General features: G+C 52.6%; 1 protein-coding gene across 1 annotated transcript; it reads right to left on the bottom strand.

Moving 5' to 3' along the window:
• Positions 1-1,969: 1,969 nt before the first annotated feature.
• Fosl2 (FOS like 2, AP-1 transcription factor subunit) lies at positions 1,970-21,786 on the bottom strand. The gene is made up of 4 exons (XM_052746198.1): positions 21,353-21,786; positions 10,628-10,879; positions 7,445-7,552; positions 1,970-5,061 (listed from the first exon to the last, which is right to left on the bottom strand). Exons 1-4 carry the CDS (start codon positions 21,452-21,454, stop codon positions 4,549-4,551), a joined length of 975 nt encoding a protein of 324 aa, XP_052602158.1. The 5' UTR covers positions 21,455-21,786; the 3' UTR covers positions 1,970-4,548.
• Between the last annotated feature and the right edge of the window lie 468 nt (positions 21,787-22,254).

The raw sequence follows: 22,254 nt of genomic DNA, 5'->3' as shown, positions 1-22,254 counted from the left end.
GGGACAAAAGGTGCCCAGAAAAAAATCATTAAAATTCCCCCACGGAGCCATAAAACCTTGTACAACTCATTTGCCTCCAGGGTCTATAGCAGATTTCACGTCACGTCATTGACTTATCCCAAATACAGGTGCACAAAGCTTGAGTTTCCACTATATACCAAAATACGATATATACACCTCCCACTGCCAAAGAAACCCTGATACCTAGTCTTTATACAAAGTTGAGTATTTTCTCCCTCAAAATCAAGTAACCACGAAGTAAAATAAATGGAATTTTTTTTTTTTTAATCATACAGAGAAAGTTAAGTTTTAAGAGACAGGGCCAGGGTCTTTCATTGTGTTTTCTTACAATGTTAAGACTCCTTAGCAGCCACTGTCCCCAGAGGAATGACAATCAGTCTTTATAAACAGAACCTTTTAATACAGTTTATACAGCACAAGTCCACAAAGTCACTTTAGAAACAGACAAACAAAATAAAGCATCATTATCCTAAGTTAGAAAAAAGGAGGGGGGCGGGGGGGGTACGGGAGGGTACTTTAATGCTATCGGTTTCTATTCAGGCTTGGAACACACACAGAAGATGTAAACATTTAAAATAAATAATAAAATAAATGTCGATTTCTTCTCCCCTCTCCCTTCCCAAACCCTCTGTCAAAGTTTGACCCAGCTCCTCCCGAACGGGTTGCCGGCACTGGATTGTTACCAACGTGTGGTGAGGCGTGGCCAGGCCCAAAACACCAGAAGCGTGAGAAGACCCCACTTAGCAGTGGGACGATTGGTTTCCTTCTTAAAAAAGAAACAAAAAAGCAGCAGGAGGATAGAAGCACACGCTTACATGCGTGGGGATACGAATGCACACACACACACACACACACACACACACACACACACACACACACACTCACATGCCCCTGTCAATAAATAGTGAGATGCTAGCTTGAAGATGAATGTCAAGATGACCCAAGCAGAATGTGGCGAGGCCCCCCCCGTTACTTTCATTTAAAAAAAGAGTAAGTCATACACCCTACACATCCTACTGGTCCAAACTTTATGAGAACTCAGGTTGCCCCTTCGGTCACCCGAGGAGCACAGGCCAAGCCAGGGGAGTCTGAGGGGGAGGAGCCTGGGGTGGACAGACGGGTGCCAGGGGGTGAATCTTGGAGAACCACCAGACTAAAGGCACTCCCACCTGGGGTCTTTGAAGAAAGCCCTCTCGTCTCCAAGTGTTTTTTGTTTGTTTGTTTGTTTGTTTGTTTAGCCATTACTTGGGACCTTCTAGAAGGGGATGACTTAGTTCCATCTTAAAAGAGGATAAATATAAAAGTGCCTCGTAGTGCCTGGGCACACAGTAGGTGCTTATTCCTTTCCTCCCTAAAGAGGCCACAGGACATGCATATCTGCTCGGGGAAGGAAGTCCCTGTGAAAAGATGCGTGGTGACATCTCCAGGGACACGCTTGCTCTCTCAGGAAAATGGGGAGAAACGAATCCAGATGCTTCACATGGCCTCTCCCTCTTCCACACTTGGGAGTCAAGCGGAGGCAGACTTGGGTTCTCTCTCCCCAAAGCCTGAGGAAGCGCCAGGTTTGCTTATGGTTAGCTCCGAAATGCTCCCACAACCGGCCACCATGGGCACACTCGTCCTGTGACAGCAGCAACCTGACCTCCGAAAGGCTGCTCGGTATTAGCTCCCCCTCACCTGGGCTCCGCTCTGTCCCGTGTCACAGCAGTCCCTAGATAGCCAGACAGAGGGAGGATGGCTCTCCCAGAGGCTGGGGTGGCCATGAGGACTGTGCTTCGTGCTAGCTGACTGGGGAGTGTCTGCCCTATGCCAACCCAGAGCTGCTCACAGTCCTAGCCCAAGTCCACACCAGCTGAGGGCACACATGAGATCTGACACCTTGCCTGAGCACAAAGCACCCCACCCCACCCCACCCCCCCCCCGTGCCCCCCCCCCCCCCCCCCCCCCCCACTGCAGCTGCTCCCTGAACTGGAGGCAGGACAGCAAGCCAGGCTCCTGACTCTGGAGCATCACAGGCAGATAGATGTGTGAGTGACATGTATGTGAGTGACATGTATGTGACGAGCCAGAAGGAAGCAAACCGAGGTTACTCCCACCGTTTAGGTATGGATAATCAGCTTCCCCCCTACTAAGAAATCTCTGTCTTTTGGAAAAGCCATGGAGTCTCGTGGGACGAGGCAAGTGGGTCAGAAGGGAAAATGGCCTCAGAGGCTTCTGAGGCCCAGGTCAGCTGGCTGTGCCTTCAACACTGATGCTGACACAGCCTGAAATCTGAACTGAGAGACAGACTTGGGGGGGGGGGGGTTTCTCAGGAGTGTCCAACTGGGGCACCAAGTCACAGGCCTGTGACCTGTGTCGGGATCCATACTATGGAGAGTAGGGCAGAAAGGGGCTTTGGAAAAAAAGAGAACAAAAAAGCAGCTTCGTCGTTTCAGAAACACCCATGAGCCCAAGGAGGGAGAGAGCTCCCACTTGGCTTGAGATGATAAATGCTTCTCAACTGAGATCACCCCCGGGTATTTACCCAACTCCTGCTACTCTTGGCTGTCTTCTGTTTCTAGGAGGACTCTGAGGCCAGGAAGGCACCTCCCAGAGGCTCTGGGAGACCAGCATGGCAGAGTTAGAGCCAGGGCACACGGGAAAGAGCATATGGAAAGTATTCTGAACAAAAATCCTCTCTCCTTTCATCTCCCTCTCCACCTAGCCAACGCCTAAACCCCCGTCACTTTCAGGTCTAATGGACCATGCAGGCTTCCCACATGGCTCCCGGATCCTGTGTACTCTGCATGCATGTAAGTGGGTCGTGGGATTAAATCATGGCCGGCCCATGTGAACTTGGGTTGAGAAAGGCATAGGTCTGTGAGGTTGTCCCTTCCCTGTCAAAACTCAGATTTCCACCACCAGCCATGATTTCAAATAACATGGTTTTAGACAGGATCTTCAGAGTGGGCACACTAGGTCGGAGCATTAGCACTAGAGACCGGTTCTGAGCAGACTCCACTTCCCAGACCTGTGTCAACATGCAGCACGGAGGAAGGGCTGGGATGCGGGGGCAGGAGTGTGCTCTTGCTGGAGGCCAGGACACCCATGCGAAGCACGGTTCTTTCAACAGTGGGAAGGAACACATACTAGCTTTGATAGGAAAGGCATAGACACCCCAAGCCCAGCAAGACTGGCTCAGACCAGTGACTCCCAATTGGCCTGCTGGGTCAGGAGGTCACTCTGGAGTGGGCCACAGAAGGATCAAAGGAAAAGCATTCATCCATCAATGGGAGAGACCACTGAGAGCAGAGCTGGGGCGGGGGGGGGGGGGGGGGGGGGGAGGGCTTCCTGCACCTCACTGATAGGGGAGTAGCCAGGGAAGGCTAGGTATCTGGGGCTGCTGCTGCGGCCAAAAATCATTCCTACCACAGCCCCAGACATCTCCCCAGCTCTTCCACCTGAGGTTTGAAGAGAAACCATTAGGTCAAACTCGGGGGGAGGGTCCGGGCCCACACTCTAAGAGCAGTGTCACCCTGAGAGATGGGGAAGGGCAGAACCCAGCGGGGCTTTGGAGTGACGTGCGGTTCCTGGGGAGGGGTACCTCCCTGGTCTGGGGAGAAGGGTCCAGGGTCAGAATGGCGAGGCAATAATTACAGGAGAAGCTCCGCTCAAGACGTCAGGTGAAGGGAAGCTCACTGGGACAGCCCCGTGGCTTTGTTGGCACTAATCCTGGCTTGGTAATTAGGCGTTTGGCAAACCCAACCTATGCCCTGGTTGTCGCACTTACACCCTTGTCCTTCTGGCCAAGCCGATCCTCCAAGGGATGGACATCTCCGAGGCTGGGGAGGAAAGGTCCTCGGTGCATCCCAGCGGTGACGGCCTCACCTGTCGAACTCAGGGAGGCCGCTGGTGGTCTGTGATGTCCTCAGTGCGCTGGGGTGCGTGGGGAGGAAAGGTTCAATAATATTGCACTTTGACTGTCCCCTTGGGGACACATCCACCCCAGTGGAAGAGTCACCTGCTCCCCCAGCTCCAGAAATAACAGCGCTTTAATATCCGGACCACCCAGATGAAATGTCATGGCAAATCTCATAAAAACCCAGAGGGAGTGAAGCTGGGACTGGGGGAGGCAGGGGACACCCAAAAGGCACTGAGCATGCTTGGTGGGGCAGGAAAGGGACACCATCACTCCAGGGACAACAGAGTCACAAAGGGACAGGAACCATCCGGGCCGGCTCCAGATGCTGCAGAAGCAGGAGAAGATGTCTGGAGTCCACCAAACCAAGTTCTCCTCCGGCTTCTCAAGAAAGAGGATTTGCTTGCAAGATGAATGAGGGAAAGGGGGGTCCCAGGGCTTCCAAGAGATCAACCGGTGGCTCGCCACTAAGTCCCATCGGGTCCCCAGAGCCAAGGTCCCCCTATTGCCCTCACGGCCCTGGAGTGCTTAAAGGTACTGGTCTCCGGGAAGGGTGACGAGGAGGATGAGGAGGATGAGGAGGAGGAGGATGATGATCATGACGACTTCTCCAGAGCTGGAGCACAGGGTTACAGGGCCAGCAGTGTGGGGGAGTTCAAGGAGTCTGATGACTGGTCCCCACTGCTACTGCTTCTGCGGTGAGCCTTGGAGCAGGACTCCGAGGGTGACGCAGGCGACTCCTGCTCCAGGACACTGGGGTAGGTGAAGACAAGGTTTGAGGTGCCTGGAGTAATGGCAGGTGTGGAGGTCACCACGATGGGGGTGTGCAGAGGCTCTTCCCCATAGAAACCACCCCCAGCAATGCTGATGGGCTTGATGACAGAGCGCTGGGTCTTGTCCATCCCTACCACTGAGGAAGAGGGGCTGTCCTCTTCGAGCGGCTCCTGCTTCACCACCACGGCGCCGCCCGTACCACGGATGGGCTGCAGCCCGGAGGTCGGGGGCGACCGGCGCTCCTCGGGGCTGATTTTGCACACAGGGCCATGCGCCACCAACATGAACTCCAGCTTTTCCTTCTCCTTCTGTAGCTCAGCGATCTCTTTCTGCAGACCGGACTTCTCCTCTTCCAGCTCCTCTGTTTCCTATGAGGGGAAAGAAGGGTGTGAGGGACAGAAGCCCACAGGCTGAACTGAGGGACGGTCCCAAGCCACACATGAGAGAGAGAGATCGACAGCGTCCTTAGGTGACCTACCACAAGCGTCTCACACACCTGGCAGGAGAGCTAACTGGGTGTGAGTCACATGGTGGCTCACGGTCCCTTTTAATTCTGAAGGAGGAAAGTTGGCTTGTGGGGCAGGCGCATTAACATCTGGCACCGCTGTGAACGAGGCACCTACTTCACCGTATTGTGCACTTCCCAGATTATCCCACTCAACCCTCCAGAAGCTTCTGAAAGCAGATGTTATCATCCGCCCATTTGGAAGATGAGGAAACCAAGGTTCTGAAAAGTTGGCTCATCTGCCCAAAGTTAGAGAGCTAGCAGAGAGGGATGGCCAGATGTGAATCCCAGGGCATCGGACTCCAGAGTCAGCATGCTAACCACATTGGACCCTGATGATACCAGTACTACCTTTGGGTCCCCCAACAGGTTAGAGTGGGGTACTCATAGACAAGGGAACCCTCTGCTTGCTCTTCCTTTACCATTTCAGCCCACTAGTGGACACAGATGCTGAGCTGGACGCTGCGCGTGAGCAGACTCCCGTGTACAATCCTCTCTACCCTCGGCACTGGAACGAACAGTGCCTGGCTTGTAACAGACGCTCAGCCGATCCCTGCTGGATCCTCCCTTTCTTACTCCACTTTCTGAAGCCCGCGTCACTAGACCAGAGACACCAAGGGACACATTTAGCTCCACTGTGTGCCCAATAGAGGGGCACCTGCAGGCTGTAAGTGCCCTCAGGGACGCCAAGATCGCCAGTGGCAGCCTCAACTCCTCCCTTCACACAAAGCTCCTCTGGGCTGTCATGGTTGGGGAGAGGAAAGGCATGCGTCAGCAGTCTCCTCCCTACTTTTTCTCTAACACAGATTCCCATTCACAAATGAAGAGATAACGGGCAAGAGCTTCATTAAGCACAGGATGGTATATTCCGGAGTGAAAAAAAAAAAAAAAAAAGTTTCCATCTGTCTCAAGGGTCTGATGAACGTCAGAGGCTTCCTGTGGAGGATGTGGCTCAGGGGCCTGGGTAGCTGGGTCAGGACGTGGGGGAGGCGGAGAAGTAGGGTGTGAGGCTTCTGGGAAGACGGGAGGGAAGTAGGGAGGACTCAGAGGAGTAGCTGGGCTGGGCTGGTGGAGAGGGATGCCCTCAGGGAGTCACAGTAAGGCATGGTGGCTCCTTGAAGTAGGAGAGAATGATTAGCAGTGGAAGGCTCTGCGGAGGGAGCCTCCCGTGGTGGGCTGATCGCTCCCCGGTCTGCCCCATCTGGGAAGGAAGAACTTCTACCCCCAACCCCCATCCCTACTCTTGACACCTCCACAGGCCATGAACACAGGCATCATGGGATTCACCAAGTATATATTCTAGTGAATGTGCCCCAGAGTTGGGGCTGAGGCACGAAGGAAACAGCTTAAAACAGATCGACCGTACCTGGAAGGATGAAATGGCTTCTAAATCTCTCTACTAGTCAGTCACCATGTGAGGACTGCGCACACACACTCTCCCGGCTCATCTCCTCTCTCTGGGAGCACTGTGTCCCAGGGAGTCAGCACGGGCCTGGGACCTCCCCTACCAGATGCTCAGCCCTTCCTTTAGGGCCAGACACAGAAGGGAGTTACGTGACATTGGTCAGGTCAAGTTTAGAAAAGGGAGGGGCAGGATCACAGCCCTCTCCCCCTCCCCCCACCCCGGGCCCCGGGGTCTGGGCAACTAGGGAACATGGGGGAATGACTCACAAGGACAAGAATGAAGCTCTCAGCTCACCATAGAGGTGGGAAACCTTCCTGCCAAGGAAGGATAGGCAAAAGCTCCAAGAAAATATAACTCGAATGACATGTGAGCTGTCTGCATGAGGATGCTTGCTCCCACCCCACTCAAACCAGGGTGCTCCGGCCCGGCTGGGCCACCTTTGCTGGCCCTGGGCATAGGGGCAACCGGAACCCTGAGAAGGAGCCACAGAGAGGCAGGTATTGATGTACCTGCCCTAGCTCACTGGAACTGTCAACCTTTATCGAGACGCCCCAGTGGGTTGAGGACAGAGTGCCCACAGGTACTGAGTGAGAAAACGCACTGGCCCAGAAACGTGGTCTGCTCCTCTCTAGACCCACGCAGATGGCAAAGCCCAATTCTCATGCGTTCATTTCTCCATTCTCCCCATTCCCACCCCTCATTTAGCATAATGTTGACCCATGGGTTCTGTCTCTCCTGACTCATCATCCGTATGATCCTTGTGAGGACAGGACTGGAAGGGCAGGAGCCCTGCAGCCCTCGGCCCACCTAGGGTAAGCCCGCCCCACACACAGCTCCTCACCGCCTGCAGCTTCTCCGTCAGCTCGCGGCGACGGTTCCGACACTTGGCGGCAGCCAGTTTGTTCCTCTCCCTCCGGATTCGACGCTTCTCCTCTTCTTCAGGAGACAGCTGAAGGGGCCAAGGTCAAGGGTCACGATCAGAATGGTGGCAATGGTTTGCAGCAATTTTTAAAGAGCTGTATTTTAACGCACGCAACCTGCCCTTTTTTCAGAGATTGTGGGGAGGGGAGAAAAGAGATGCGTCGCCAGGCTCATGAGGTCACTGCTGCGTGGCTGCCTGGAGGGAGCTTGTTGACGGATCTGCCTTGGAAGGGGGGGACGGACGTTGCATGTTGAAAGGGAGAGCAGACCAAGAGTCTGTAAGGAACTCAGTGGCCGTGCACCAGGGCAAGATCTGTCTGTCAGCTCTGATTCAAAGTCTAAGCCAGAGGAGAGTCCCCTCCAGCAAGCTAGGCCTGGCCCCGCCTGCTATATACAGCAGCTTCCTCCAAAGCCTAGCTAATTACCCTCCCCATCACTCCGCCTGCTCCACCAGCCTCACCACCCACCTTTGATTATGCAGAGTCTCCACACAGGTAAGATCCAGCCACGGGGGGAGTGTGAACTGATGTACTATCACCACTCTATTCCCAAATTCCTCTGCCAACCCGAGTGCCAGCTTCTCAGAGGTCTCCCTGAGGACTCCTTGGGAGCCTGCCACAGTACTAGGCTGGGCAAGAGAAAAAGCAGCCTCGGCATAAAAGTCTCATTGTCCAGCTTTTCTGTCTATTTGATAGTGACCATCTACATGAGACATAATTCCAGGAGTTGTGGCTATGGACTAAAGGAAAAACCCCCCTGGGAAGAGACCAGGAACTAACTAACTCCTTCTGGCGAACCAGTCAGAGACTCGGAACTCAACTCTGCTCACACACACTACCGAGGAGAGGGCCAGGGGCTAAAGCATAACACAGGGCAAAGAGAAGACCTTCTCGTTCAGGTACCAGACATTGATGCATACCTACTGTGTGCCTACGCGCTGCTAGGAGCTTCAGAGATTCTAAGTATGATAGGACCTGAGTCCTGCCTTCAAGGGACACATGGGGCTGGGGGGGTGGGCAGCTGAAGCTACCCCAGAGAGAAAGGCTGCCTGACGACAGACCACACCATGAGGAACAAGCCGTTTGTGTTGTCTGGGCTCTCAGGTCAGGACCCCAGGGAGCTCCCTCCCACCCTGGGAGTCCGTGGCTCTGAAATCCTGAGCAGCCAAGAAAGGCATCCAAATGGAAAGTCCACTCCATCTACACAGAGCTGACCCCACAGGAGGTCACAAGGCCACTCAGCCAACACCTGCTCCCAAACCTATCTTGGTCCAAGCCTTACAAAGTTAGTTAGTTACCAAAAAAAAGCCTGTGGTCTTGTGGCAGTCCTGGGTTGAGGTTTCTCTATGGGCCCCTGGACGCCACTGAAGGCCCAGCACCACTACCCTCCCCTCCCCTCCCCCACAGGCAGCCTTTATTGCTGAGGGAGAGAGGTTCAAAGCAAGCCTTCCTCCTACCTTGGTAACTTTTAGCCTTAGAAGTCTCCCTGTCTGGGGAGGTGTGGGGCAATTGTGGGTACTGTCGACATAGGAAATGTTCTGGGGTGGTGAGATCAACGTGGTTACAGCTTGAGTGTTGTTAACATCACTAGGGACCCACCCACAAGCCACACACGCCCTCCCCTCCCTTCTCCTCAGTCCCCACCCTGGGCTCAGAGGAGCCTCCTGGGCAGGCTCTGGACGAGGCCATGAGGCACCAAGCTGATTCCTGGGACAAGCCTTGGGGTAGGAATGGGGGTGGGTGGGGGGGCTGGAAAAGGGGACCACAAAAGGAAGGATGGCCCCAGACAGCTGGTCTTGAAGCAGACCTGGGTGGGGGTAGCATCAAAAACATCCACCTGAAGGTCAAAGCGGTGGATCCCAGTCTCTGCTACTACTAACTTGGTGTGACTCTGAGCAGGCCTTCTAGGCCTCATCTATGAGCTGAGTCCAGGGGGAAAATTTGGAGGCACTGTCCTCAAAGTCCCTTCTAGGTGTAAACTTCTGAATGTAGTGTGAGGTAGACCCAGCAGAGGAAGACCGTGGGACACATCACGCTGCCATGTCCCGTCAGCCCACAGGAGCCTGGCTGCTGCTCAGCATCATGTATATCCCGGGACAATCTGGCTTGTCAATGGCGATGGAGCTTTGCAGTATGGATACATTATAGGAAGCACAATGACAAAGGACAGTAAAGTCACACCTACAATTCCTGTAACCTGTGGGAAGCCCCCAGAAGGGGCCAGTGGCTTCCCACACACATGCAACCATACCTCACTATCTACTACACATAGCCCCCAAGGGCCCTGCACTGTGGCCCCAATGTTAATATCTAATGGCCAGTGGCTTCCCACACACATCCACTGTACCTCAGTGTCTACCACACAGAGGCACTCTCGGGACTACTGGCTCTGGGTCCATCCCTGTGCCGTATTAAAGGCACTGGTACTAGGATATGGTAGGCCCTGGGGACCCTAGAGTAAAAACAGACAGGAGCTGGAATAAAGGCTCCCACAGTTATCAGGAAGGCGTTACCAGATTCACATTTCATTTGAGGAGGAAAACGCACTGGCATGGCCTTGTGGGAAGGGCACTGTGCATGGAGTCTAAGCAAGTAGGTCTAGGCCTTGGGGGTATCATCTGTGATGGGAGACAGATGAGGTCTTGGAAAGCCTGCATCCTTCCTTCCAAGTCAGTTCTCTTTCAAAGCTGAGCCTCTTGAGGAGGAAAAACAAGCGAAACCTGATGTGTGACCTTTGTCTCCCCGCCATAGCTGAAGAGACTCCTTGGGCCCAGGTCACTACACTTCTAGAACATACATTCCAGGAACAGGAAAAGGGCTTCAGCTTTGCTCTAAAGGCCTGAGACACTGAGGAAGAATGGAAAGTCACACGGATGCTCAAAGCCCTGATCCTATGGCGCTCACCCAGTGGCTCCCCACTCTAAGGCCCAGGGCAGGGCACTACCGTAGGAGGCCATGACAGTTCGCATTCACTGATACTTTACACTTACAAAGTGTTCCCCAAACTCAAGAACTCCCTCAAGCACCAACATAACATCTGCATTCAAGAGCCCCTCCCTCCCCCGGCTACCAATGTGGCTCTTCTCCACTAGCTAGAGGCATACCTGCTCATCTCTCCTCCTGCGGCCCACAGTGGTACCAATGGTCTTGATCACGCCGGGTCTGGGGAGAGCCATGTGCCCAGGGACAGAAGCCAGGCCCGGCAGGGGGCTGTAGGGGTGTGAGCGTGGATAAGGGTTGGACATGGAAGTAATCACTGTGGGCTGTACCATCCACTGCAGGTCCTGGCTGGTGGTGATGGCGTTGATGGTGGGGATGAAGGCGCTGCCTGAGCCAGGCATATCTACCCGGAACTTCTGAAACAAGGAAAAAGATATGACATTGAGCCAAGGAACAGCAGACTGCCGCAAGCGGAGCCAGAGCCAAGGCCAAAACCTACAGACTTCAGGGTGAAGGCTTGATGGCATGGTCAGGACCCAGGTGGGCATCCCTGGACAAGTCCCATATAGCCAAAAGGCAAGCCGATCTTATCCATCCCCGGGCCATATGTCAGATCTGTTCCCTGCCTGGAGTCCTGAAGACTCCATTCTCAGGGGCTCTGGGGAGGATGCAGCCATATCCCAAGTGACTTCTAGGACACACGTGAGGCTGAGCCGCTCACATTTACCCTGCAGCCCTCCAGGGCACATATCTGCAGGATGTTTCACGTTGGCCTCCTGGGGCCTCTGAGTCACCTACCAATTATTCCCCAGGGTACTGGCTCAGGACACATTTCTTGGAGATTTACACACCGGTAGATCAAGGGAGATCACTACAAGTATATTTTGTCACTTTCCAAGGAAGTTCACGATGAGCCTATACGCCTATCAGATCAAGGTCAAGTTGAGAAGGCTGAATCCTCACCTCTGTTTAGTAGAGAGTCTACAATCAGTGGGGCCCATGCGTCTGGCTTTGCAACTGGAATTCCTCTTGCTATCTTCGACCCTGCCCTCTCTGCCTTCCCTGGCATCTGGCTTGGGGCAGACGCACTGTGTCTATCTCTACCATTGACACATCTATCTACCTGGGCTCACAGATGTGTCTGTGGGGAAACTTGGGTACTGCCAGCTCAGAGGCTTCCCTTTGCCTCTTAATTTACGTCAGGACCATGTTGCAGAGCTCTGTGAGCTGTGGGGAACATTCTATTTAAAAAATCCAACGAGACAGAACATCGAAGCACGATAGATCAGGCCCCTCAGCTACCGTGTTACTGGAGGTGTTGGGGTCAGAGCCTGGGCCCCACAGCCCTAACTAGCTGGGCTCTGCACCCATCCCCAATGGGCCAATTCAACAGTAATAGAGGAGAGCAGAAAAGGGAGATTTATTCAACATGACCATATTAAGAAAAGGGACAGAGAGGCCCAGTGACTCCCCAAGCCTGTCTTCAGAGTCAGGACACAAAGTTCAAGTTCAAACAGAGGGCAAGAGGCATGGATAGCTAAGTAGCCTCCGTCAAGATGTGGTCCTGCCCCCCCCACACCATCTTCAGTCTGTCCTGCAAGGTGCTCTGACAGGTTGTCATACTGTGTAAAGATCCTTCCTGGGAGTCATCAGCCCTTTCCTTTTCTCAGTATGAGATTCCTGGGACAAATCCAGTTTCTTGGGGACCATGGTCTCAATGGTCTGATAGCCAAAGGGAGGGGCACAAGTGTCTCTCTAGAATATCCCGCCTCCTGCCAGGATGGCTAGAGCTGGCCTTGACCCTTCGCTGGGACAGCTCCTGGAAGAGAGGAGGAGAGGCAAAAGGGAAGCCCCTCCCATTTCCAGCGTTTCAGGAAAAAGGCTCTCTACGGACCCAGTCATAACCCCGTCCTCAGATGATCTGCGTCCACAAGAACATCCGGCAACTTTGCCGCCTTGATCTCATGGGTAAAATGACGACAAGCCATAATAGCTAGGCTGCCCGACACCATGTTAATGTCTTGCCTAGATTGCCCGGCTAATTCTCCCTCTGAGGTAAGTACCACATTATCTTCATCTTAGAGGCAGAAACAGTCTGAGAGACTCCAAGCCACTGATCCAAGGCCATATTAGTGCTAAGCAGTGGGGTCAGAGTTCAAATCCAGCTCAGCATGACCGAGACTTGCTGAACCATCTTGGTCGTTGAGGAGCCTCTCAACGCGGTACCACACAGATTTCTCTAGCATTCTTCCTTCCTCGAAACTCAGCCCCAAGTGCTGGAGCCCACCCTGTGCCAAGGGTCCCCTCAGCCCCCCCCCTCTCACCAAGGAGGTCCCACAGATCGGTTTCAACCAAAAGGAAACTCTGCTATCCTTAGCCCAGGCACTAGAGTAGCCCCCAACTGGTCTAGTCAGAGCAACCAAGACTAGAAGAATTGGAAGTGGCCACCTCTGCAGTCTTCACCCCTGCTGATAACATCACAGGTATGAAAATAAAGTGAAGCCTACAGACCCCCATACTGGACCTGGCTGAGCTGACAGACCCTTCCTCGCTCAGCATTCTGCCACCCACCTGACTCCAGTCCCTGTGGTAGAACCCGACTGCCTCACTTCCCAGACTGCCCCAGTGCAATGGATTCTGGGATTTTATCAGGGAGGTTGCTCAGGACAATGGCTTCTGGTCAGTCTAGCCAGTTTCAGAGTTATACCACCGAAGGCAAAGGTAAGTAGGTTTGGTTTTGGTTTTGAACCAAGAGTTGACTGAAGAGAAACAGGTATGCCAGGCTTGGTGGTTCAAGATTATTAAAAAACAAAAAACAAAAAAACCCAGCTATTCAATAGGGTTGAAGCAAAAGAATAATAAAAAAAAAAAATCCAAAGTCAGCTGGGCAGTGGTGCATGCCTTTAATCCTAGCACTTGGGAGGCAGAGGCAGGAGATCTCTGAGTTTGAGCCAGCCTGGTCTACAAAGTCAGTTCCAGGATGACCAGGGCTACACAGAGAAACCCTGTCTTGAAAAACCAATGCCCCCCTCTAAAAAAAAAAAAAAAATTAAATAAAATCCAAGGCAAGTCTGAGCGACAAAATGAGTTCAAGGCCAGTCTGGGCAACTTCATGAGACCTTGCCTCAAAAATAGAAAAAGGACTCTAACACTCACTTAGCATGTACAAGGCCAAGGGTTCAGCTCCTAGTACTGTGGGAGGGAGGGAGGGAGGGGGAGGAGGAGCATTTCATGTAAAGCCGGTGTGTGTAAAGCAGGTTAGACTTTTTTGAAGTGGAGAAGGTGTATGTGCCTGGAGCTGAGCTATGAGAAGGTAAAGGTGTGCTGCGGACAGTGGACGTGGGCAAGTGCGTACAGGAGCACTGAGGTCCACACAGTGAATTTTCTCTGGCGCTACTGGAGGAGGCATAGGGACTTTGCTTGGAGTCAGGAGGTCCGGGTTGGAGGCCTGGCTGGAAAAGCTCTGCTCTGAGACCATCCCTGAGGACTCAATCCTGGGACAAAAAGAGAACATATTGATTCTGAAGGTCCCGCATTGTGACAGGGATAAAAGCCACAGCGACTGTAATCACAGGCTGCAGAGCACACCAAGTGGTTCTCAACCCCAGCTAAGAATATTCCGAGGAGCTTGTAAAAATCACCAACGTCGGAGCATCATCATTGGAGACTAGAATAATTGGTTAGAGGTGGAGTTCTATTACAGGTACTTTCTGGAACTCCAAGGAGATTTTATTATAATGTGCAACCAGGGCAGAAAAACATTGCCCCAAACAAATAGAAGACACTACAAATCTCCACCATCACCGCCGCTGCCGCCGCCGCCACCCCCGTCATCAGAATCACGTCACCCTCGTAATGTAAGGGCTGTGTACACGGCACAGGCTAGCTCTTGGGAGAACGGCCAGCTTCCTACTTTTGGAAGCACCCAAATTTGTATTCCATTTCTCTCCCCCAAGATAGGTCCTTAGACAGAAGCAAATCTGGGTGCTTCCAGGGCAATGGCCTGATGTGACCATCTCCTTGAGGGGGGCAGCTGTCAGTTCTTTTCAGGAAATTATCTCAGAAATACGCTCCTTCCAAAGAACAACCGTGTGCCTGTTTTAGGCTTGGGGAAGGAAGCAGAAAACCCAAGGGCAGCTGGGAGACTAAGATTCCTCAGGGATGGGCAGGTGCCGCCCAGCCCCTCTCAGGCCCTCTAAGTCCACACACACACACACTGCTTCCCGGCAGACACCAGCCAGATTCCTCGCAGTGATGGCTTGGTCTAGACAAAACAAGGCGGTAATAAAAACAAGGCGGGAGGTAATGACTGCCTCTGGATCGCCTGTACACCTTGTTTCAGACAGAGGTAAAGCCATATGGATAACACGCCGACTCCAAACTGCAAGGAAAACAATGTCCTGTCCCCAGAGGGGACTGAGGCCCGATAAAGAAGGCTTTTGTCTCCGAAGGAGCCTCTTGGAGAGACGCACAAAAGTTTCAATTAGATCTGGCAGATGTTTTTGTCTCAACTCCAAACATGTTATTCAGAAAGTGACACTGGGGTAAGACAGAGGCGATGAGGCTGGAAGTCTGTGGTCTCAGACGTCAGCCCGATATTCTCCTATGCTAACAGACCAAGAACGACCCAAATGTCCTGGAAAGGGGGCATGGAGTCATGGTTCCCGGTAAAGAAACCAAGACAGCTTTCCAGGCCCAGGAAGCAGGGCAATACCGTGACAGTGCCCAGGTACAGGCTGGCAGTCATAGGATGGATGGAAGAGGTAGCCAGGGACCGAGTTCTCCTGGGGCTCTATAAGCCCCTGGAAAGCTCTTCCTTTGGGGACAGGCCTGAAGATACTGGGTGGCTATATGGCATTCCAGGCTGTCAGAGCATCCAAGTACTTAAAAAAAAAATTGTGTCTCTCTGTCAACTTGTGGGTGAATGTCTATAAAAGGACAAACAACCCCCATAGGCCTCCTAGAGCTGAATCTGGCAAGATCCACTCTAAGGAGCCAGACAGCAACTACTTTGACGCTTTCTGGGCCGTATCTGTATTACCCCTCTACGCCACCACTCTGGCAGGCGAGCGTCCATAGAGAACATATGAGCAAGCGGGCATTTCTGGGCTCCATTAAATGTCACTTACAGACACAGTTCGGCCTCCAGGCTCAGGCTGGAGGGAAACAGAGAGGAAAGAAGTGAGCCACAAACACACACACAAACAAAAACAGACAGAGATACCCCTTTAAGCCAGGAAGCCAAGGGGATGGACCTCACTCCTCGGATTGGATCTCCAGACTCTGAGCCAAAGTTCAAGCCCTCACAAGCTTTGTTGTGAGTCTTCGGGCACTGGGGACTTCAATGTCATTCAGCAGCACTCTGTGCTTAGGGGAATAGTGGGGGGCTCAGTGATAGTGGGGGGCTCAGTGAGTATGTGCGCCGCCCTCAATCAGAGATCAGCTCAAGAGGCCTCACTCTCCCAGCCCAGCCGCTGCTGACTTGGAGAATAGCCTTTTGGAACACAGCAACAGGACCTTGGGTTCAGAAAAGAGTCACACCTCGTCTTTTGCTAAAGAGTCTCAGAACAAGAGCTTCGACCACCATCCCCATAAGCGTAGATGGAGCCCCGCCCCCCCCCCCCCCTCCCCCCGCTCCCAGAGTCTTGAGCTAGGCAGACATGGTATTTAGATAGACATCAAGTTTGAAGTTCTTGGCCCATCCTCCTGGTCAGGACCTTCTTGGATTGATCCTCATCAGGACCCCAAATCATGCAAGACACGAACCTGTGGACCCTATAACCTGCTCCATCAGGAAGGCAGGCAGGATGGAATTGGTCTTTGTCCTTCCTACACGCTCAACGAAGGAAAAGGAAATCTCCAACATCCCAGAAGACTAGCTTTAGAGAGAGAATGGGGGATGTCGAATGTTCTAGTCACACTTACTCACATCAGCCTTCTGAGGCCCAACACCAGTATCAGGCTAGTGCTGTGTTCATTCACTGAGCACAGGGTGCCTTCCAAAGCCTGTACACAGCAGCTACACTGGCCGTCACCTTGACCTCTGACCTGTCTTCTCTGCGGAAATGCCATTTATGTCACAGTGGAAATTGCTGCTAATAACTCACAATTTCCAAACTTGTAACCTATGCAGACGTATCCCGGGTGACCTGTCCCCCACCAGTCACTTCACCAGCTTCACTTGAGAGAACCACCCTCGCCTGGGGCACCTCATGGCCAGGGTAAAGGAAAGCAAAAAGCAGAGAGAAAAAATGGGCAGAGGTTGCTGCGGAGTTATCCCTGGGTTTCCTGGGTCCTTTGCTCTTTCTGGTAAGAGTCCCACTCCTGAACACTGGAGAAATTCACTCAGGAACCCTTTCCTAATATCCCTGGTCCTGTACCCTCTGCAGTCAATAGGACCAGGGTTGAGACCAGGCTGGCCTTGAACTCAGAGATCCACCTGCCTCTGCCTACATACGATAGAGATGAGACATATCTACCCAGCAATGAAGGTATTTTTTTCCCTTTCAACACATAAACCAGGAAGTTGGTTTCCTTCATTCTCAAAACCAGTATCTTTATTTCTGTTTAACAAAGAAAAAAAAAAAACGTTCAAGGCATCAATGGCAGAGATGCTGTGTCAGCAAGGGAGACCGTTCTTTGTGGGCTTCGAACTGGAGAGCTTGTGGACTTGGAAGATTGAGGCCAACAGGACTTGGGGTGTCACTCTGTGCTGGACCCCAGCCTGTCCTTTCAGACTTTATACATAAAACCGAATTCCAAAGACCTTTCGGTAATTTTCAAATAGCAAGTTCACCTTTCAAGGGAAGATTTGTAAGCTGGGAGAATTTCCTAAATACATTAAAAAACAATTCCAAAAGAGCAGTTCTTGCAAAGCCTCTGAGTCCTGCAGCCTCGGCATTCAGTTAAGCATGTGGTCCCCATAAGCAGCAAGGATGGAGGAGGCAGCAGCGAGGAGTGATTTAGGCGTGTGGGCTCTGGTGTGTCTGTAGTAAGACACACACACACACACACACACACACACACACACACACACACGCCCTCAAGCTCTCAAATTTTATATTCGCTATGAATAATAAGGCAGGCAGAAATACAATAATGGAAATGCACTTGGGGTTTTGGAAAGGAAACTTCAGCTGCCACTCAAGACAGTTTATGACTGCTACTTCACCCCGATAGTGACGGGAAAGTGAAGCATACTGCCACCACCAAGAGTCAACAGGACAGACACAGTCCTGGGGTAAATCCTGTTGGATCCTGAATCTACAACATCTGTCCGGTCAAGGGAAAACAAAAAGAGAAAAAGCAGAGGACCTTCATTTACATCTCCCACTCTCCCAGCGTGTCCCCACACAAACATGTCAGGAAAACAACACTGTGGAGGGCCCCTTCCCAACCAGGCTTTATTTGAAACAACAAAATATGGTTTTTTTTTCTTAAAAAGAAACTCATTTTTAATTCAAGCTGTTTATAGTTAGCTATTGCTAAATATATGGCATTTATTTGCCTTAAATAAAAAAGAAAAATTCTAAGAATTTGGAAAACTAACCAAGTTTAACACCCTGAGACTGGAAAAATACATTCCCAGGAGCGTGGTACCAAAAATATCCTGTAGGGGGCACTAGAGAGGTATGGTTGAGGCTGACTTGGGAAATCACAGTCATTTCTGGTAAAAGTTGTTTGATGCAAGGAATGTCCCAGCCTGGTACAGTTGGCAAAAGTTTACTCTGGGGAATTTTTGTGTGTGTGTGTGTGTGTGTGTGTGTGTGTGTGTGTGTGTGTGTGTGTGTGTGTGTGTGTGTGTGTGTGTGCGCGCGCGCGTGAGCGTACCCCTGTTGGGAGAATGTGGCAGAGGGAGAAGGAAAAAAAAAAAGCTGGTCTGATGTTCCTTGATTCCAAAAGGAAATATCCTTGACTTATCCTCACAAGTCATCTAGAAACAGATAGCAGCCTTGGAAAAGTTCCGGGTCTTGTTTTTGTTTTGTTTTGTTTTTTTTCATTTACAGGGGGGCCTGGCTGATGAAAACAAGTTATGAAATGACCTCTGTTTGTGTAACTGGCTGGATTGCGTAATGCCAGAGCCCTGAAACCGTAACAGCCAAGGAGCAAGGCACAGCATATATCTGGAGGTGTTATCCCAGGAAAGCCAGGAGGAAGAAAAGAATAACAACACAGCCACCTCCAGGAGGGAGAGGTATAGACAACTCTCCCGAGGAAAATGGAATCTCAGTGATTAGCCTTTGAGATTGGGATTATAGCTGCAACAGGAAATCTTTTTCGTGTTTCAAGTTCCTGCCATATACACAAGCAGAGGTTTGCACAAAGAGCTGTCTGCCTCCCCCCCCCCCCAAGTCAGTGGAACCCAGTGCTAAGACCAGGCTTTATGCAGCTGGATGGGAGTAGGGGGTGGGGTGGGGGCTGGGGGATGTTGGCGCTGGTTAAACAGCAAATGTATGGGGGATACAGGACCCCACAAACAAAGAGACCAGGAAAAAAAATTGTATCCACACTTGCTCAAGGGAAAACCAGGAATATCTCACAATGATTGGTCCATCACAATGCCATAAAGGAAGAAGGCCCAGTCGCTAACTGCCGGAAAAATTTCCCCATGAAGGAGGTTGGGAGAATAGTTGATTACAGACTTTATCTGGTATGTAATAAAGTTACCTTGAGCCCAGATCGGGGTGGGGTGGTAGCACAGACTTGGAAAGTAACAAAAGCTGAGGCCTATCATTGGGACCACAGAATCATTTTTTTGTAGAAAGCCAGAGCAGGGAGGTGATTAACATCCCCACCACCCCACCCCACCCCCGCCGACTCCTCATCTCCCACCCACCACACCAGCAAGGAGTGGAAGGGACCATGCTGAAACTTGGCCAAAGTGGCGGTACCTTGCCAATCCCTCTGGGTTGAGAGACTTCTTGCTCATGCTACTGAGCAGAATGGGCAGACGGACCTGAGAATCCCATGCATTGGTTGTTGCTAATTGCAAAACCCTCATGTGTTACAGCATGCTAGGAATTAGCCAACAGCTGCTTTTTGCTTCGGTAATGAGGCCCCATTACACACGGCTGGACGGAGCGCTCTTCCTTCGGCCTCGCATTGGTTTCCTGTCTGATTGGCTTCCAAAACAAGGAATTGCCTCCGCTCATATCCTGGGCTCAGAGCCCTAGTGACACAGATTATTCAGCTGGGGCACTGATGTCCGGTCTGACTTCCCATCCAGGCCCCAGCGTCCCAGCGAAGCGCCAGGCAGGGAGATCGCACCGTTGTCAAGGGTCACTGTCTCGGTCTCATTAGTGAAAGAAAAGAAAGAATGCAAAGCGCCGATGTTGACTGCGGAAGGAGAGGGATGTGGGGTGGGGGTTATTGAATTGGAAAGTGGGGGGGGGCAGGTATAAATGACTCTAACCCATTGGTTAGAACCCATTCGATGTCTGGGTTCAACACAAATCACCCACTGGGCTGGGATGCAGACATAATCAATGACTTTTCAGATAAGATTTAAAACTCCTCACTTGGTAGTAAGGGTCCACTGACTGCACCCTCCGCGCACAGACGAGGCTCTCTACAGTGGGTGCTTAGCAGGTACGGAGGGGTTAGGGAGAAGACACAGAAAAGCCATTTGGAGGGGCTCACCAGACATGGGACATCACTTCGAGAGAGGTGCCCCTCTTTTTCAGATTACAAAGAAAGACATGTTTTTTTTTATTATATTTCCCAGCTCAGTCCATCTCTTCCTGGAAGCGCGCGTGCGCGCGCGCACACACACACACACACACACACACACACACACACACACACACACACACACACACACACCTCTCCTATCAGGTTGACTGCTGGAGGCCAAAGACAAGGCCATAGCCATGGCCTTAGGAGAGTAACTCACGCTGCCGCCAACTTGCCTAGGAACTCCTAGGAACTCCGGTGGGCTTCAGGTGGCAGAGGACCTTGTGAGTTCATGCAGTTCCCTCGCAAGACGCTACACAAGTCAGGTACCCCACCAGTACTCCCCCCCCCCCGCCCCCCAGTGCCTGTTTGGTACCTATAGACACACAGATTACAGGCACAACCCCTCCAATGGAAACCAGTCTGCCTGCTTTAGAAAGTTGTTTTCTACTTCTAAAACCACTCCGGAGCCCAAGGGATGTCTCTTTCTCCCACTTCTCTCTGTCAGCGTCTTTGCCTCAGGTACCCCCCAAGCCCCTCAAGGATCTGCTCTCCGGGACAGTACATGCTCCTGTCCAACCCTCACCGGAAGCTGGGGGGGGGACATGAGGTGTCAAGAGCCAATCAAAGCCAGCTTCTTCCTTCCTGACCTCCGCACCTGATTCCCAGAGGCAACCCTAGCCCGCCCTCCGGATCACTGGAAGGAGCCCAACCATATTTCTGAGTCCCCAGCCCTTTTCAGAAAACAGCTAAGACTGAAGGAAAACGGGAGTAGGAAGGGCTAGAAGGCCTTCGCTGTAGGGTCTTTGACGGTTGGGAGGGGCTTAGGGAGTGCAAAGATTTTCTTGCCTATCCACCACCGAGAAAGGGGAAGGTGGAAAGGGAGGGGAGAGCGCTCGGAAGGAGGCAACAGGCTTCCAAAGGGGACCTGGAATTCCAGAAGCTTTTCTGGAAAATAAAGTAAGAGAAGCCGAGGGGTGAGGGTGTTATTGGCTCTTCGAGCCCACTCTCCGCTTGTTTAAAAAAAAAAAAAAAGTGGTGGGGTGGGTGGGGCGGAACAGAACAAAACCCCACAACTTAACAACGGTGGCCCCGAAGTGTTTTTCTAGCCCAGTCAAGAAAGGGTAAAGACAGAGGTTGGGGGTGGAGGCAGTGGGAGCGAGGAGAGAGGGCAGGAGTCTGCCCGCGCCGCCAGGTGCACCCGGGCCCGCACGTACCTGCTGGCCGCCGCCACCGCTGGAGTAGGACTCGGCGTGCGCAGGAGAGCCGCTGCTGCCCCGGGACGAGGTGTCAAAGTTCCCGGGATAATCCTGGTACATGATCCGCGGTGGGGGCCGGAGAGGAAACAGGGTGGTTTTCTTCCCCGCCCTCGCCGCGGCCGCGCACAGTCTGCTGCGCGCTCGCTGGTCCACGGGCCCCGCCGCGGGCTGGCCTCTTCGCTCCGGGGCTGTCCCCTAACCGAGGCAAGACAGGGAGGCGGCGACACTCGGGAAGTGACCCCCCGATCGCCGCGCACCGCACTTCGTTTCTGCTCTGCAAGCTCCGCGGAACCGGTTGTCCACCGGGTCCCTCCCTCTAAAAAAGTCGGCGCGTCCCTCGGTCCCTCCCCTGCGCGCGCCCTTCCGCCCCCGCGCGCAGCCGGAGCTCCGCCGGGACCCAGGGGCTGGAGAAAAAAAAAATGGGCAAACGCAAAAAAAAAAAAAAAAAAAAAAAAAAAAAAAAAGACTAGGAGCCCAGCGGGTGTCGCTTGGCAGCTCTGGGGGGACTCCCTCCCCAATCTCACAGGGCGCCAAAGAGGCGAAAAAGAAAAGCTGCCGGTTGGGAGAAACTTCTGTTTCCTCCTTTTAGAAAAGGAGCCCGAGAATAAACTTCCTGTGGCCAACTCGCCGCCTGAGTTTCCCGGCGACTCGGACACTTGACTTAGGACAAGGCAGCAAGCGCCGCCGGTCCAGCGGCCCCGATCGCGCCGGCGGGACAGTGCCCGTGGGGTTCCAGGCTGAGCGGTGCTGCGAGGGACGTGGCTCGGCGCCGCAGTGACCTGCACCCTGTGTCCGCTCCGGGACGGGCTGGCCTCGCGCGTCTCGCCTCGCTTCGCCCTCCCTCTCCTCTCTCTCTCTCT

The sequence above is a fragment of the Peromyscus californicus genome, unplaced genomic scaffold, assembly GCF_007827085.1.
Source record: "Peromyscus californicus insignis strain IS unplaced genomic scaffold, ASM782708v3 Scaffold_1__1_contigs__length_55948999, whole genome shotgun sequence".
In the NCBI taxonomy this organism is placed as follows: Eukaryota; Metazoa; Chordata; class Mammalia; order Rodentia; family Cricetidae; genus Peromyscus; species Peromyscus californicus.
Note: the sequence above shows the minus strand (reverse complement) of the source record. Positions and strands in the feature narration are given on the sequence as shown.

Excerpts from the sequence above, each read along its gene's own strand:
- Fosl2 (XM_052746198.1), bottom strand. The coding sequence starts at position 21,454 with ATGTACCAGGATTATCCCGGGAACTTTGACACCTCGTCCCGGGGCAGC. Across the intron at positions 7,553-10,627 it reads GCAGGAGGAGAGATGAGCAG|CTGTCTCCTGAAGAAGAGGA; the intron begins GTATGCCTCTAG and ends TGGCCCCTTCAG. Across the intron at positions 5,062-7,444 it reads TGACGGAGAAGCTGCAGGCG|GAAACAGAGGAGCTGGAAGA; the intron begins GTGAGGAGCTGT and ends TTCCCCTCATAG.